This window comes from Talpa occidentalis, unplaced genomic scaffold, assembly GCF_014898055.3.
Source record: "Talpa occidentalis isolate TD23 unplaced genomic scaffold, MPIMG_talOcc4v2.1 talOcc4.11, whole genome shotgun sequence".
NCBI lineage: Eukaryota > Metazoa > Chordata > Mammalia > Eulipotyphla > Talpidae > Talpa > Talpa occidentalis.
Window position 1 is genome coordinate 76755348 of NW_023601104.1, and position 14831 is coordinate 76770178.

The 14831-nt window shown below is 33.1% G+C and overlaps 1 protein-coding gene across 6 annotated transcripts in view; it reads left to right on the top strand.

Moving 5' to 3' along the window:
• Positions 1-14831, top strand: part of PCNX1 (pecanex 1) — a 142293-nt gene that overhangs the window by 34533 nt on the left and 92929 nt on the right. For 5 of the 6 annotated variants that reach the window (XM_037503611.1, XM_037503615.1, XM_037503613.2 and 2 more), the window contains exons 2-5: positions 534-742; positions 9240-9345; positions 12726-12771; positions 13543-13632. In XM_037503611.1, the coding sequence (XP_037359508.1) occupies positions 534-742; positions 9240-9345; positions 12726-12771; positions 13543-13632 (451 nt within the window). Of the gene's footprint in view, positions 1-533; positions 743-5624; positions 5705-9239; positions 9346-12725; positions 12772-13542; positions 13633-14831 lie in introns of those variants that run through there. The other variant, XM_037503616.1, reaches the window with a different exon arrangement.

Here is a 14831-nt window from a genome sequence, read left to right on the forward strand (position 1 = left end):
AAGCTGGTGAAATTAATTTTAATACTATAACCCAGTATAATCTAAATATTATTTCAACATATAATCAATATAGAAATTGAGATATTTTTATTTTATATTAATTTTTTTCTTACATTGTTGTAGTCCCCATAGTTCTCCCACCACCATATCACTAGTGAACCATCACCATAGTCCCTTGTGTTCATCCCTCCCCTGCCTTTGCTGTATGCTTCAGTTCTGTGGTCAGCTTGCTAGTTTTGACTCTTGACCTTTTGTTTGGTGAAATTTAAATATTTACATTCTTTTTATGCCCAAAGTTCTTTTATTCTTAGGGCACATTTCATGCAGACTAACCACAATTCAGGTACTCACTAGCCACTTGTAACTAGTAGCTACTGTATTGGACAGTGCGGTGTTATACGTTTACAAGTTATTGCTGTTAATGTAATTGTTGTTTTGTGTGTTAATGTGTTTATTATTTTTGCTATAGATTTCTCTAATTGAATAAAATATAAAATATTTAAAAATGTGTATCTTTATTTTCTCTTTCAAAGGCTCTTCCTTCTTCCATGATTATAGTAGCAGTTTATTGTCCTGTGATAGCTGCTGTTTTCATTGTCCTGAAGATGGTTAACTATCGACTCCACAGAGCACTTGATGCTGGAGAAGTTGTAGATAGGAATGCAAATGACTTCACAGATCATCGAGCCAAAGCTGAACAAGGCAACTGTTCAACTAGGAGAAAAGACAGCAATGGACCCAGGTAAAAGAAATCCTGTCACTTACATTGTAAAGATGTAGATGGTGTGTGTGTATAATAATACAATTATTGTGTTGCCTTGTTTATATGGCTTTAAACAGTGGTGGTTCATCCCATTGTAACATTAGACCACAACAAAATTAAGTGGCATATTTAAAGGGTTAAAGCAGTATCTTTAACTTTATTACTAAAATAACATGTTAGAACAATAGCAGTTATATACTAGTTATTTACATAGAAAACATTTTCTATGGTATTACTTTGAATAGTTATACATTATTCCACTTTGTGGCTGTTGTATAATTTAGATATCTTATTTTTAGTAATTTTAATTGTTTTCAGCTTAAGTGGTAGATCACTGTGATGTTAAAATTTTAAGTGATTGATTTTTTTTTTTTATTATTTTGCAGAGGTAGAATTATTGGAAATCTATAGCTATTTTAAAGTTTTTCAATATGGGGCCTCCCCGGTGGCGCAGCGGTTGAGCGCTGGGTTGCGAAGCTGCCCGCAGCCTCTGCAGCGCCCGTTCGATCCCCAGCTGCTCCCCGGCCACCGGAGGAGGGTCCTGCATGGCGCGCAGACCTCTCCTGCCGCCCGCTGCTCCCCTCAGCAGTGTACTTCGGTCCTTCTGCCTGCTCTGCTCCCCACTGTGGCTCTGGTGAATTCTCTCACCCTCCCGTGCTTCTGACTGTACCCAGTGCTTGTATAAATAAATAAATGAATAAATAAATAAATAAAAATAAATCTTAAAAAAAAATAAAGTTTTTCAATATAAAGTGCAGTGATAGATTCCAAAGATTTTATGTTTTATACTGTGATTAGTGGTTTGAGGACTTCTGCTTTGCGCTTTTGACAACACAGAATATTTAGTATTTAGGCAAAACTATGACAGATAATTTGTTTAAAATTTCAGTTTTTTGACTACTGGCGAAATAGGGATATTTGTCTCATGTTATTGCCAATTTTGTTACTTTATGAATTAAATATTTGTTGGTGATTAGTTTTTTGCTATAGATTTGGAGAAGATATTTATGAAGGATATTAGTTAATATGTATTTTTGTCGCATACTTTATGGCATTTTATTTTTTCATGTCACTATTTTCATGTAGCCTATTCTATGAATGTTTATTAGTTCTACCTTTGATATCAAGTTTTTTGAGATTATTTTTTTCTCCCAAATTATATAAATATTCACCTGTATTTACTTTCAGTATTTTCATCATGTTATTTTTTTTACTCTTCAGATTGTAGTCAATCTGAAAATATTCTAAGTAGTTTTTTTCTTTTTAAAGATTTATTTATTTATGCATACAAGAGCTGGGGTACAGGCCAGAGATGTGGGGGTAGGAGGGTGGGAGAATCCACCAGAAACAGGATGGGGAACAGAACAGGCAGACTGACAGAAATATGCTGCTGAGGGGAGCAGCGGGCTAGACAGGAGAGGTCTGCTGTGCCATGTGGGTATCTCCCTGGCTGGTCGGGTATCGAACCCGTGTTGTAGAGGCTGCGGAATGCTTCATAGTGCAGTGCTTAACTCCTTGCGCCATCAGGGAGGCCACCTCTAAGTAGTTTTTTTAAGGCTTCATAGTCCCAACACTACTAAGTAAATATTGCATTTCCTCCCTCACTACCCTCCACCCCATTATTTTAAATGATTTCTTTTTCTTGTAGCATACTTAAATATACTTATGTCAGTTTGGGGGCTTTTTTTTCTTCTTCTTCTACTCCATTGAACTCCATTTCTTTTTTGTAACTTAATATTTTATGACTTAATAGTATGTTTAATAGTAAAGTGAGCCCTTTTCAATTTTTTCTTTCAATATTATCTGTAATATTCTTATGAATATACTTAGCTTTTTGTGCAATGTCCCTTTGTGTGTTCATCTTCCAGAAAATTTCATTATAATTTTGACAATAATTGTATTAAATTTGGGGAGAATGCAACTTTTAAAATAGGGGGGGGTCTCATCCAGATACATGGTGTTCATATTTATTTATTTAATTGACTTTTCTGTCTTGAAAATCTTAGTTTTTCAATGATTTCTGCATATTTCTTAAGTCTGTTTCTATTTAAAAACTCCCTCTATATAAACAGAATATAGATCTTAAATTGCCAGGGCTTGACATTTCCTGATTGTATGACCTTGGAGGACTTAAGCATTTTATGCCTTGGAATCTTAATCTGAGTGATGAGGCAAATAATAGTACTTATTATTTGCTCTAGTAGGATTATTACAAAAATAAATGAGATAGTATATGTAAAGTACTTAGAACTATTAGTCCATATTATTTCTGGTTATTATATATATTACATGTATATTTTTAATTATTTGGTCATTTTCCATTTTCTTTTAGTGTAAAATTATTTTATTGTGAAGGATAGTACCTTTCCAAAACATCATTTATATTTATAATTTAGAAAATAGTAACCAAGTTAGTACTTAATTACTCTCCATATAGCATTATGAAATCTCTTCATGCACTTCTTTCCCATTTCATTCTTTACTTTTTCCTTCAGTTCTGGTCACTTGAAATTTGTGTTATTAATTCCCTGGCTTTTCTTTAGCGTTACATAGTCATTATAGCTATTCCTAAATTTGCGTTATTTAATTTGTCTGCTTTAGGACATCCTAAGGAGAATCATACTGTGTTATTTCTATATGAAGAGCTTTTTTTGTGCAGACTATTGTATTTTATAGAGTTACCCCTGTTGGTGCTTATAGCTATCAATTGTTTATATTTACAGTTGTGTGTGTACTACTGTAGGAATAAACTTCAATTTATCCGTTCTTCTATTGATAGCCATTCAGTTTTTTTTTTTGTTTTTGTTTTTGTTTTTTTTTTGCTCTGATAGCATATTATTGTGTGCATCTTAGTATACATGTGTATATTTAAGCTGGTCCATAGGTATTTTTCATGTTCAGTTTTATTAGGTAATTCCAAGCTATTCACCAAAGTGATTGTACTAATTTGTACTCTCACCATTAGTGTATTAAAAAAAAAAGTTATTGTTCTGCAGCTTCAGTTTTTGACATTAGTAAGCTCTAAAAATTTGCCATTCAGGTAGGCATTAAATGAGACTCATTGTGATTTTTAGTTAAACCTTCTGATTGCTCTTTTCAATGTCTGTTCACACCTTGTTTCATTTTTCTTTGAATTTATCTTTTTCTTATTAATAGGATTTTTTCTAACCATGACATTACTCATTTTTTGGTTATATACAATACAGACATCTTTTCCAGTTTTTTTGTGCCTTGTCATTTTGCTATCCTTAAGGTTTCTTATGATTATCAGACACTTTTAAATTTAATATAATGAGTTAATAGTTTTTTGTAATTAGCATTTTTGTGTCTTGTCTAAGAAATTAATTCCTACATGGAGACCAGAAGGATAGTCTCCTGTATTGTATTTTTAAAGTTTGTTTTCCTTGTTTTTACATTTCTTTTCTCCCTGAAATTATTTAAATATGTAGTGTCACATAGGAATTGGAGACTTTTTTCTTTATTAATAACTGATTTACTGTTAAACAAACTCTTTTCCTCGATGATCTGCAGCACTCTCTTTGTCTTGGTGGGTGTGTTTCTGGCTCTCTCTTCTGTTGTTCTAGTTGTCTTTTCCTGTGCCATTACCACGCTATCCTAATTGCTTTGATATTCGGTGGGGCAAACCTCCCACCTTGTTCTTTTTCAGAAGTGTTCTTTGCTAGTCTTTGTTCTTTAATGTAAATTGCTGGGAAAAGTCTACAAGAACTTAGGTTTTTTTTGATAATTACATTGCATATGTAGATTCCTCTGTTTATAATCAATAAGTGTCTTTCAGTAAAGATTTATTTCTCAATTAAAAAGCTTGCATCACTTTTGTTAAGTATTCCAAATTATTTTATACTTTTTCTGTTATAAATTTTTTTTAAAATAAGTGCTGTTTCCATTTTTTCCTCCCTTTAAATGTAGTGGTTTTTTTTTTTGTATCAAGTAGTCTTATTACACTTCCTTATCGGTGATGCAATTTTAAAGTTTATTTCTTGATTTTCTGTAAATGATGACAGTTTTATTTCTTCCTTTCTAGTTTTATACTTCTTGTTTAACTTTTTCATTGGCTCTAACTTCTAGCACATGGTTAAATTGAAGTAGTGTTGGTGTACAGCTTCGTTTTTTCTAATCTTAAAGAGAGTGTTTTTAAGTTTTGTCATTAAATCAGATCTTTGTTGTAGGTTTTGCTTTTGACATCGCCTTTCCCCTACCTTCCTATTTGTGAATTTCAGTTTTTGTTCTGGGGAAAAGAAATGATGAGGAAAATGAATACTTTCATTTCCAGAGCTATTTACTGTACTTAGTACAGTATAGCTATCAATTTGTTGCATGCATGAATGAATATAGTAGGGCTGCGTGAGCCTTATGGTTTTCACTGACTTTGGTGCAGCAGCTCAAAAGATTTAAGTCTTGAAGAAAAAGTCACTACTGTTTGTATTACATTTGTAATGTTTTGGGAGAGGAAATTAATGTACTAAGTTTTAGGATTTGAAAACAACTATTTTGGAGACACCACATTTTCTGTTTTTCATGTAAATTATGGATCCATATGAACTAAATATAGGTGAACTTTAGGCTAAGCTTTTTTGAGAATAAACTTCCTTTTAGGGACTTTGTTTTTAGCTATTCATATTATTATGAACATTATTGTAATCTAGATAAGATTTGTAAATTTAGTATTATGATAGTCCTGTGAGGTTTCTGACTAAAACCTGAGCAGTTAATAATACTAGTAGTCAACAAATTAGTGAACTCTCCTTTGTAATTCAGGCTAGACCCCTTTTGCTTTTCTGCCTTTCCCTGTACCTGGTATTTTTTTTTTTAACAGATGGGGAAATTAAGGCATAAAGGTAGAGATTCCCTGAGTTTGGTGTATTGCTTACTGCAGTAGACCAGTTTGCTTCTGTGAGAATTGTAAACCACTATACTTTCCAGGTATGTGCTGAAATCTTCATTGCTGGTAATCTGCAAGTCTTGTTAATAAAGAAAATTTTACTGAGTAATATTTTTAGCTAATGCTATATGTTTACATTTAGAACACCAACATCTAACTAAAAGCTCTACTTCTGAATTTGTGGAGAAGATAGAAGTACAGAAATGTTCCTTTTTTAAAATCTATTTTTTACTTCTTTAGTCCCTTTTACCCCCTCCTTTTTTGTTCCCTTAATACCCCCTTCCCACTCAGTGTTCACCAATGAGCACTAGTTCTAGATCATCCTACAGTGCACAGGGTGGTCTTCCACAATCAATAAATATATGCCCCAAAGTATCAGTAGTACTGAGGCTAAGTACTGCTCTCAATAATAGTGTTTACATTTGAATTTGAACTGGGAAGAGAATGACAGTGCCTATTTATTAAAAGTAAGAATGGTGTCTTAGTGTGCTTTGGAGTTGTATAGACTTGGTGTTCAAATCTTGTCTCAACCCTTAAGGTTGTGGTATCTACATTCCAGAGTGGGATTACACCAGACCAAGGGCCTGGTTTAGGTTACGCCAGACCAAGGGCCTTCAAAGCCCTAAGCAAGTACAATTTACTTAACTCCTGAGAACTAAGGATTGCAAGACTCTATCCAACATCAATTGAATGCAAATCGACCACTTTGATTAAGCTAAATCCTTACTAGATTGGAGGGCTTTGATCCCACGAAATTTTAGTTAACAGCTAAATACCGGGAGAGGGGAAGAAAAAATAGATGTGATGATACATTGTTAGGTGTCGAGTACCTACATGACCTCTGTATACCAGTCACTCAGTTTATGTTATACATTCCTCTCAGAAGTTAGGCAAATTTTCATACCTTTTGGTTTTTAGTTATCTGTAAAATAAGGATACTAGCAAATGTATTACAGATTTTAGGGACGATTCAATGAGAAAATGCAAACGAAGCACATGCCCCTATGACTAGAATCTAATAAATATTTAATATTTATTAAATAATTTGTTTTTATTCTTAATAAATTTTAGATTGTAATCATTTGGGCTTACTATCAGAAATGATGCATAAAACTAGATTTTCTATTTAGTGATGAATGGATGAACAAAATGAGTTGTAGCCATACAATGGACTATCATTTAACCATTAAAAAGATATGAAACACTGATACATGCTACAATGTGGATGAACCTTGAAAACATTGTGCTGAGTGAAAAAAGCCAGTCACAAAAGACCACACATTATATGATTCCACTTATATGAAATATCTAGAATTGGCAAATGTATAGAGAAAATGAGTAAATTAGTGGTTGCTTTAGGACTGGAGAAGTGAGAAGGAGGTGATGGATGAGAAGATTGGTGAGGTAATGGCTCAAAGGGTTTGTTTTTGAGGTGATAAAAATATTGTGAGATTGGTAACAATTGCATAGTAACTTCAGGAACACAATAGACTGTTGAATTGCAAAATTTAGACATAAATTGTCTGATAGTGAATTTTCAGTCAACTGATGTATATAGATACCAGGCAAGGAGAAGGCTCTCTTTCTTTCTGTAGTATTGAATATTTTATACCTTAGACTTCACCTTACTTCTTGGGCTTCTGATTTTTGAGAAATATGACTTAGAGAATGTGTTTTAGTGGAGCTAACAGTAATATTTCTGGTTATTAGTCATCGCTAATTCAGTATGGTGATAGCCATCTTTGTGTGTGTGTGTAAGATTTTGCAAAAAAATATATATTTGTCATCTGACGTATGTAGCCTGTATGAGTTAATACGTAGGAGATTAACAAACTGGTATGTTCCACTTTTTCACACGTGGACATTTGTATATTGAATTGGCCATCAGATTTGTAACTGAGTTCCAGTATATTTTCTTTTTATAAATGGGTAGCAAATTAGAAAGCTAATTTTCATTATTGAGCACTAGTTAGCTAACTAGAGCCAGTGATGCAGAGTTAGGAACCCCTTAAGCAAGCATTTAATAGTTATGAGACTATTAACAATAAACACACTAGTAATGGAAGGTATACTTGTAAGAAATCCTATTTTGCCTCTAATTTTGAGTCTAACTGTCAGAATACCCCACCCAAAATAGGCTTAAGGGAATTTATGACTCACATTACTGAAAAGTCTGTGGAAGGAATGTCTTCAAATGTGGCAAGATACAGAATTTTAAATAACCTCATTACCCTGATTCCCTTACCAGGCTGTGTGCGCTTTTTTTTTTTTTTTTTTTTTTTTGATGGCTTCTTACAGGCTCTTCCCTTTATATATATAAAGTTTTTGTTCTCACCATTAGAATAACAGATTTAGAGAAACTTCCTCTCTCGACAATAGAGTACCCCTGCTCTGATTCATGCTAGCCAAAGTTAGGTCATGTGTTTGTTCTAGAACTAATGTCAGTGACTGAGAGATTGGTTATGTGGGTTGACTTTGGTCAGCAGAGCTCCCCTAAACCTGAGGGCGAGGTGAATATTATCCAAAACCATGTGAGAGTTTGGGATAAGGTAGTTCACCAGAAGAATTTGGGATTGCTTTTTGTTGTTGTTGATAACTAGGCTAGATGGCAAGACAGTTTATATTTATAGTATCCACTGTAATGTCCAGATATAATGTTAGAGCTTATATCCTTGATGGTAATAGCTAAAAATTTTGAGTACTTGTTCTGTATACCAGGTAGCATGAATGAAAAACTGGGCAAAAAGCAGTGTTACAACTTTCAGATATGAATTATTAAAAAAATTACATTTCTAAGGATCCTTATTCTAGAGTTACTCTAAGTTTTTTGAGATTTGGTGTGATCCTTTTCCCTAATTTTGTGATCCCATTATCTTTAAATACTATATGTGAGCAACTTCAGTTCTTTGAACCTAGTATATTCTTGTTTCTCTTTTGTCTTTCTAATACCTGTTGTTACTATATAGCATCATTTTATACTTTTAACTTAAGATTTCTAATTTAATACACACAATCTAAAATCTTAAGTTTCCAATTTTGTAAAAAGAGTTAGTATCCCAGTTAAATTCTGTTAATTTGAAAAAACATAGCTATAAGTAGTAGCTTGACTGGGAGGACTGTTCTCTTGTGTGCTCGTCATTGTGTCACGTGGCTTAGACTGCTCTTGGAGAGATCAGGTAGTGTTAAGGTTTGATTACTTTCTGTGTTTACAATTGACCAATTTCTCTTTGCTCTTGGGAAACAAAAAGCAGCTCATTTCTTTGCTGGAGTGGTTTTACGGCACCTACCATAAAATATGTGCTATATTTTGTATCCTATCATTACTAAGGCCAGTTTCTAATGTTAGATTGGATGTAGATAGTTTGGAAGAGAGTTTTAAATATTTTCAAGTAGTGATATGATTCTAAGATGTTTTAAATTATCAGATTATAAAAGAAGGATGATTGTTCTTTTTTCTTTTTTGCTGTTTGCCCTGTCGGATATCTGAACCTCTTGGTTTTATAGATAAAAAAATGTTACTTGAAAAAAGCCTAAACATGACAGTTACTTTCTTTCTCTCATTTTTTTCCCCCACAGTGATCCTGGTGGAGGGATTGAAATGTCTGAGTTCATTCGAGAGGCCACACCCCCAGTTGGTTGCAGTTCAAGAAATTCTTATGCCGGTCTAGATCCAAATAACCAGGTAGGAATCCGTGTAACCTTATTTTGTGTATTTCCCTCTTCCTGATGGTCTCAGGTATTCTCTTACCTTTGTCAGTTGGTATTTAGGTTCATCTTGCCCATTTATTATCTCTTATTAATATTATGATTTTTAGTTAAGTACATTTTTTTTGTTGGGAATGTACTACATGCTCATTTCCTGGGCATAGTTTTGATGAAGGCCATTGTGGTGAATGCCCTAGAAAACTTAGCTTCTAGCTAGCACAGTTTTATTTATCTTCACATTATCCCCATTATATGAGAGGAGTATAGAAGTTTGTAATTATCTTTAGTTTAAGCATAGCAAAAGAAAAATAAAAACTTCCTCAAGATCTCAGTGTTCAAGTTGTTAATGGTAGAGGTTGAATTAGAATATAAATCTGCTTTGCCAGTTTTAATGCCTTTCTGAAACTTAAAAGTTAACTCTCAAAGTATTAACTCAAGATTTGAAGTCTGCTGCTGTACTTTCATTTTGTCTTTGCTGCTGTATTTCTCTTTTTCATTTTAACATCTGCCACACTAATCAAAGTCAGTTATTCTAGCTTGCCTTCTCAACAGATTATATCCCTTGCTTGAGCAAAATTCTCTAAGTTTAAGACAGTAAACTTAGTAAGAAGCTTTAAAGATCTTTTCCTAGTATAATTTGGAATAACTGTGGATTTTAATTCCAGCCCTTTCATTACATGGGGGAAGACACAGCTGATTTATATCAGGGTGTAGGCAGAACCTCATTTCTGGGTATTCACTCCTTTCTTCCTGTTGTTACATGGCACCATGTGTGAATTGAAGTTGTTCTTCCCTCCATTCCTCCTTTTGGTTCCAGACTTAGTCATCTGTTTTCTGACCTAACTCTAGTTTCAACCATCCCCCATTCCTCACTATTTTCAAGGATGTTATGATGTTACCGCTTTCTTTTGTGGATGGAGCGCTTATGTGGTAGTTATTGAGCACACTGTTTTTTGGTATATGACGATATGTGGCAATTTATAAAAGTCTACAAGAGTAGATTTTCCTCTTTGCCCCACAATCTAATATACTGTCTCATGTGTGACTTTCAGTTAATGATTGTTAATTGTCCTTATCTATATAGATAATAAGAATCTGAGGTGGAATCAGACTTAACTCTCAGTTAACTAATCAGTAAGTAGAATACCTAATTTTCCTAACTCTGCCCCTCAGTATTCTGTTCCTAGCCCAGCATGAACAGTATTATGCAAAACACCATATTCTGTGAATCAAAATCCTAAATAGAATCTTGTCTCCTACTATACTTTGATGGAAGATTTGCCTCCATTGGAATTGTATTTCACGTGGGTGAATTTTTGATAAATTTCAGTTGTGATGGCATGTAGTATAGAATAAATAAATTTTAAATTTGTCTTCTTTCCATAACAAGCAGATGGAATGGGAAGTGTCAGAGATGTTTTTTAATTTAATTTTTTTTAAAGTACATTGGGAAAAAGGACTGTGACATTTTAATTAGGTTGATACTTTCTAAGTTTCAGATTTTGCAATGCTGATTTGAAGAACACTTTCTATCCTTGGTCCTGTTTTTGTTGGCCTTGTGCTTATCTTGGTCTATTTTTATGGAGTGAAGTGACTTAGTTCTTAAATATGGATGCATGCTTTCTATTCTTTATTAGCCATGGCCTTTCTTCTTATTGGAAAATGTCAGCAATGTCAGATACCCTGGGGAGTAAGCCTATATTTTCCCAGTTCTCTTTTGAAGAGCCATACCTTTTTTTCATTTTTTCAGTGAGACAGGTAAAGGGACACAGCAAGTAGCCAGCTACCTTTGGAAACTCTGTCTATTGGAACTTGCCCTACTTGTTTCAGAGAGGGAGTCCCATTCTGAATATAATTAAAGAGTATCTGTATATATAAGTGCTCAGTATACCTAATTTGGTTTTCCTTAAAATATTAACTCTTGAGTAAAAATGGGCAAATACTAGAGGCTATTGTGGAACTTGAATTTGGTGTCTTAGTTTCATAGGTTTTGTAACAGAGGAAGTGCTTCACATCGTTATTGCTACACTTGCTGCACATACCGTAATTGGTGAAAATTCTGTACTGTTGGTGAGCTCCTTGAAAGTGATAATCTCAGCTCTTGTTACCAATTCTCTTTTGACCTTTTTTCCCTCTGTCTAGTTGCAGTGCCTTTTATGGCTAATTGAAAACAAATTAGGAAAAACCAGCTTCCTCAAGAACAAGTTTAATAAACAGTTCAAAAATATTACAAAACCTTTATTTTACTGCCTACATCAAGGGAATTAGTCATTTTAACCTGTATGCATATGCTTATTTTCACTTCTTTTTCTCTGACATACAACTTTTGTACAACATAATATACACATCTTAAATGTATAGCTTGGTGGATTTTTACATAAGTCTATGCTCGTTTAATTGCCATTCAGATCAAGAAAGCCCCAGGTGCCCCTTCAAAGTCATTATTAACCTATATTTTGAGCAGATTTCTTGTGTACGCCTTTTAAATCAGTGAAAGGGATCATTTGTAAAATATGAAAATATTATATGACTGTTCTTAACTTCTATTGTAGGATACTAAAATTACTTGACTGTTGTCTTGTATTCACTGAAATCAGTTACATACAGAGTTCCTAAGCTTTGTTAATTTAGTAACTGTCATGTTGTTCCACTTGGTTTCCTTATTGTGTTCATAGAATTTGTAGTATTTATCTATATGATTTTTATGCTAGTAAAATAAATGTGACTGAAATTTTAGAGGCATGTTAGTATACTTAAATATAAGTATACTAAAAAGGCTTATGTTCTGTTTATGGTTTGTGCTATTTTTGTTTGAGTTTTTTTTATTCTTTTCAAATATGTTATGAGTCTACAGAGAAGTACTTTTTAATTGATACATTATTTGACAGTAATATTTAAGTTTTTCTTTGTAGCATATATTAATATGTTTTGTCACTTTGTCTTCAAACCTTCCCCCATGTGCCCTGATAAGTCTAAATTTATTTCAGATACATGCAACACCCAGTTTCGCTTTTGTTTGTGACATGAACATATCATGATGTAATATAACAAATAACAATTAAACAGTTATATGGCACAGCTTCTTTGGGATTGGAGGCATCCCGCCATGGGGGCTCTTATCAGTCCTGAGCATGCAGAAAGATTCAGTGGTCCAGTACATCTGTAATACATATGATCATGTGTCCTAGCACAGGTTATATGGCTCTGATGTAACATGCCCAGTGGCTCTCCTTATTTATTGATAAAGGTGTTTAATGATGTGTTTTAATGACATGATCCTTTTGTTTGATAGTCTTCCTAGACTACATTGATAATGTCATTGCTAACATTTCAATTAGTTTTATTAATTTTTTTCAGATTGGATCTGGTTCCTCTCGGCTTGGGACAGCGGCAACTATCAAAGGTAGATGTGATCTAACTTGAAAGTTGCCCCAGAATTTCCACCTCATTTTTGGTTGTAATAAAGATAACTGAGTATTACACACACACCTCATTCACACACATAAATGTAATGAAAAATTGTTCTTGAAATTATTTTGTGGATTAAAATCATGTATCTAATATTAAAGGTCACTTGATTTAATTTTTTCCCCTTTCATCAACCAAATTTCACACAAGTATTTGACCATTTGCATTACATTGCACCAATTGTAAGATTTAATCTATAAGATCCTTGCTTTGAAGGAAAATACTTTGATGGATTTTGGAAGGTTTATAGAAAACTAAGTAAATTAATATGAAACCTTTAAATTGCCTACAAATAAGAGACTAAAAAGAGAACAATTTTTTTCTAAATGTATTATACGTGGCTTTATTCTATAAATTTATTTCAGATAAATTTGTACCTACCCTATAATTTTTTAGCTTACTAATTTTCCATGGCAAGGAAATTTATGTTGCTTCAAGTTGGTGTTCCATAGCTTACATTTCCATTTTTTAACTGCTTCTTTTTAAAGTAGTAGTGTGTAGTGCTATGAGACTAATTACGTGTTCTGATAACTCGTGATACTTCTTATTATTTCAGTGTATCATCCATTATTGTAACATTGATGTAAAAAACTGCTTTTGCTAATTGATAGATATCTACTATGTTATTTGATGTCCTTCCTTGTTATGGCATATTGTATAGCTGTTACTTTTAATATACCTTCACTTGTTTCTTTTAACTTTGTAGGAGATACAGACACTGCTAAGACTTCTGATGATATCAGTTTAAGTCTAGGCCAAAGCTCTAGTCTTTGTAAGGAAGGAAGTGAAGAACAAGGTAAGAACATTATCCTTCATGAGGACATCATATGCTGTGGTTTCCAGAATGAGTTTGTGGAATGTGCTGCTCACATTTTGGCAGAGTTTCATAATAATTTAATACTATATTTTTAAGAAATTTTAAAATAAATTGGGCTTTACTAGGATAAGAGTAATACAGTGTTACAAGCACATTTAGCTTTTTTGGATTTAATTATACATGTTTTGTCAAGCAAACAGAGAGAGAAATTTTATGAGCATATGCCCCAGAGTGTAAGACAGAAATAAGAACCTGCTATTCCTTTGGTTTATCTAAGCATTTTGCCTACCTTGTGATAACCTACAAATTGTTCTTTTCCATTCATTATGACCTCCAAAATGCCCCTTGCTTCATATCTTGTCTAAGTGCAGAAACAACAATATGTTTCAACAGAGTAATAGCTTGCAGTTGGACTTACTGAGAAACTATGTCTGCCTTCAATATGGTGCCTTCCTGTGGCAGATTTTTAATAGAAATTTTGGCTTTGAGTGTGTGTTTTCTTTTCCCTTTCAACACTATTATAAATGAGTATTTGGACTCTATAGAGTTTTTAAGAATGGCAATTTTTTTTGCTTGATTTTTAGTTTTCAAGAATAAATCAATGGATATATCAACCCCATTTACAAGTGGAGATTAACCCAGTTTATATATTGTAATTACTAACCTGGAAATTAATTTAGTTTCTCTGTTTTCAGCCTACTGTTTTTATTAGCTATGGGTGATGTTTTACAGCCTAATAAATTTTCTGTATTTAACTTTGAAATTATTTATGAGATTATAGATTAACTTATAACATTTTTCCATTAATTAAATATTTTACCAGCATATTCTTATAAATTTTGTTACTGATACTTGGAATTTTAAGTTGTTACTATAATTTTATGTCCCCCATTTTTTTTGGAACTACAGTAACACCATTGTTATTTATTTGCTTTCGTGAACTACTCCACTCAACCTGCCCGTCTCCTAAAAATAAACTTTTAAACATACTACATGGTATGCTAATGATTTTCTTGTAAAACCTTAAGGTGAACTAATTGCTTTAAGAATTACAGTATTTTTATAGTATGTCATCATCAGAGTGGTGAGTGCTGCAGCATCAGGAGGTCACATATCTCTTTATTGTAATCTGGGAAGTTGCATGCACAAGCAAGAGGTTGTAATCTGGCAAGTTGAAA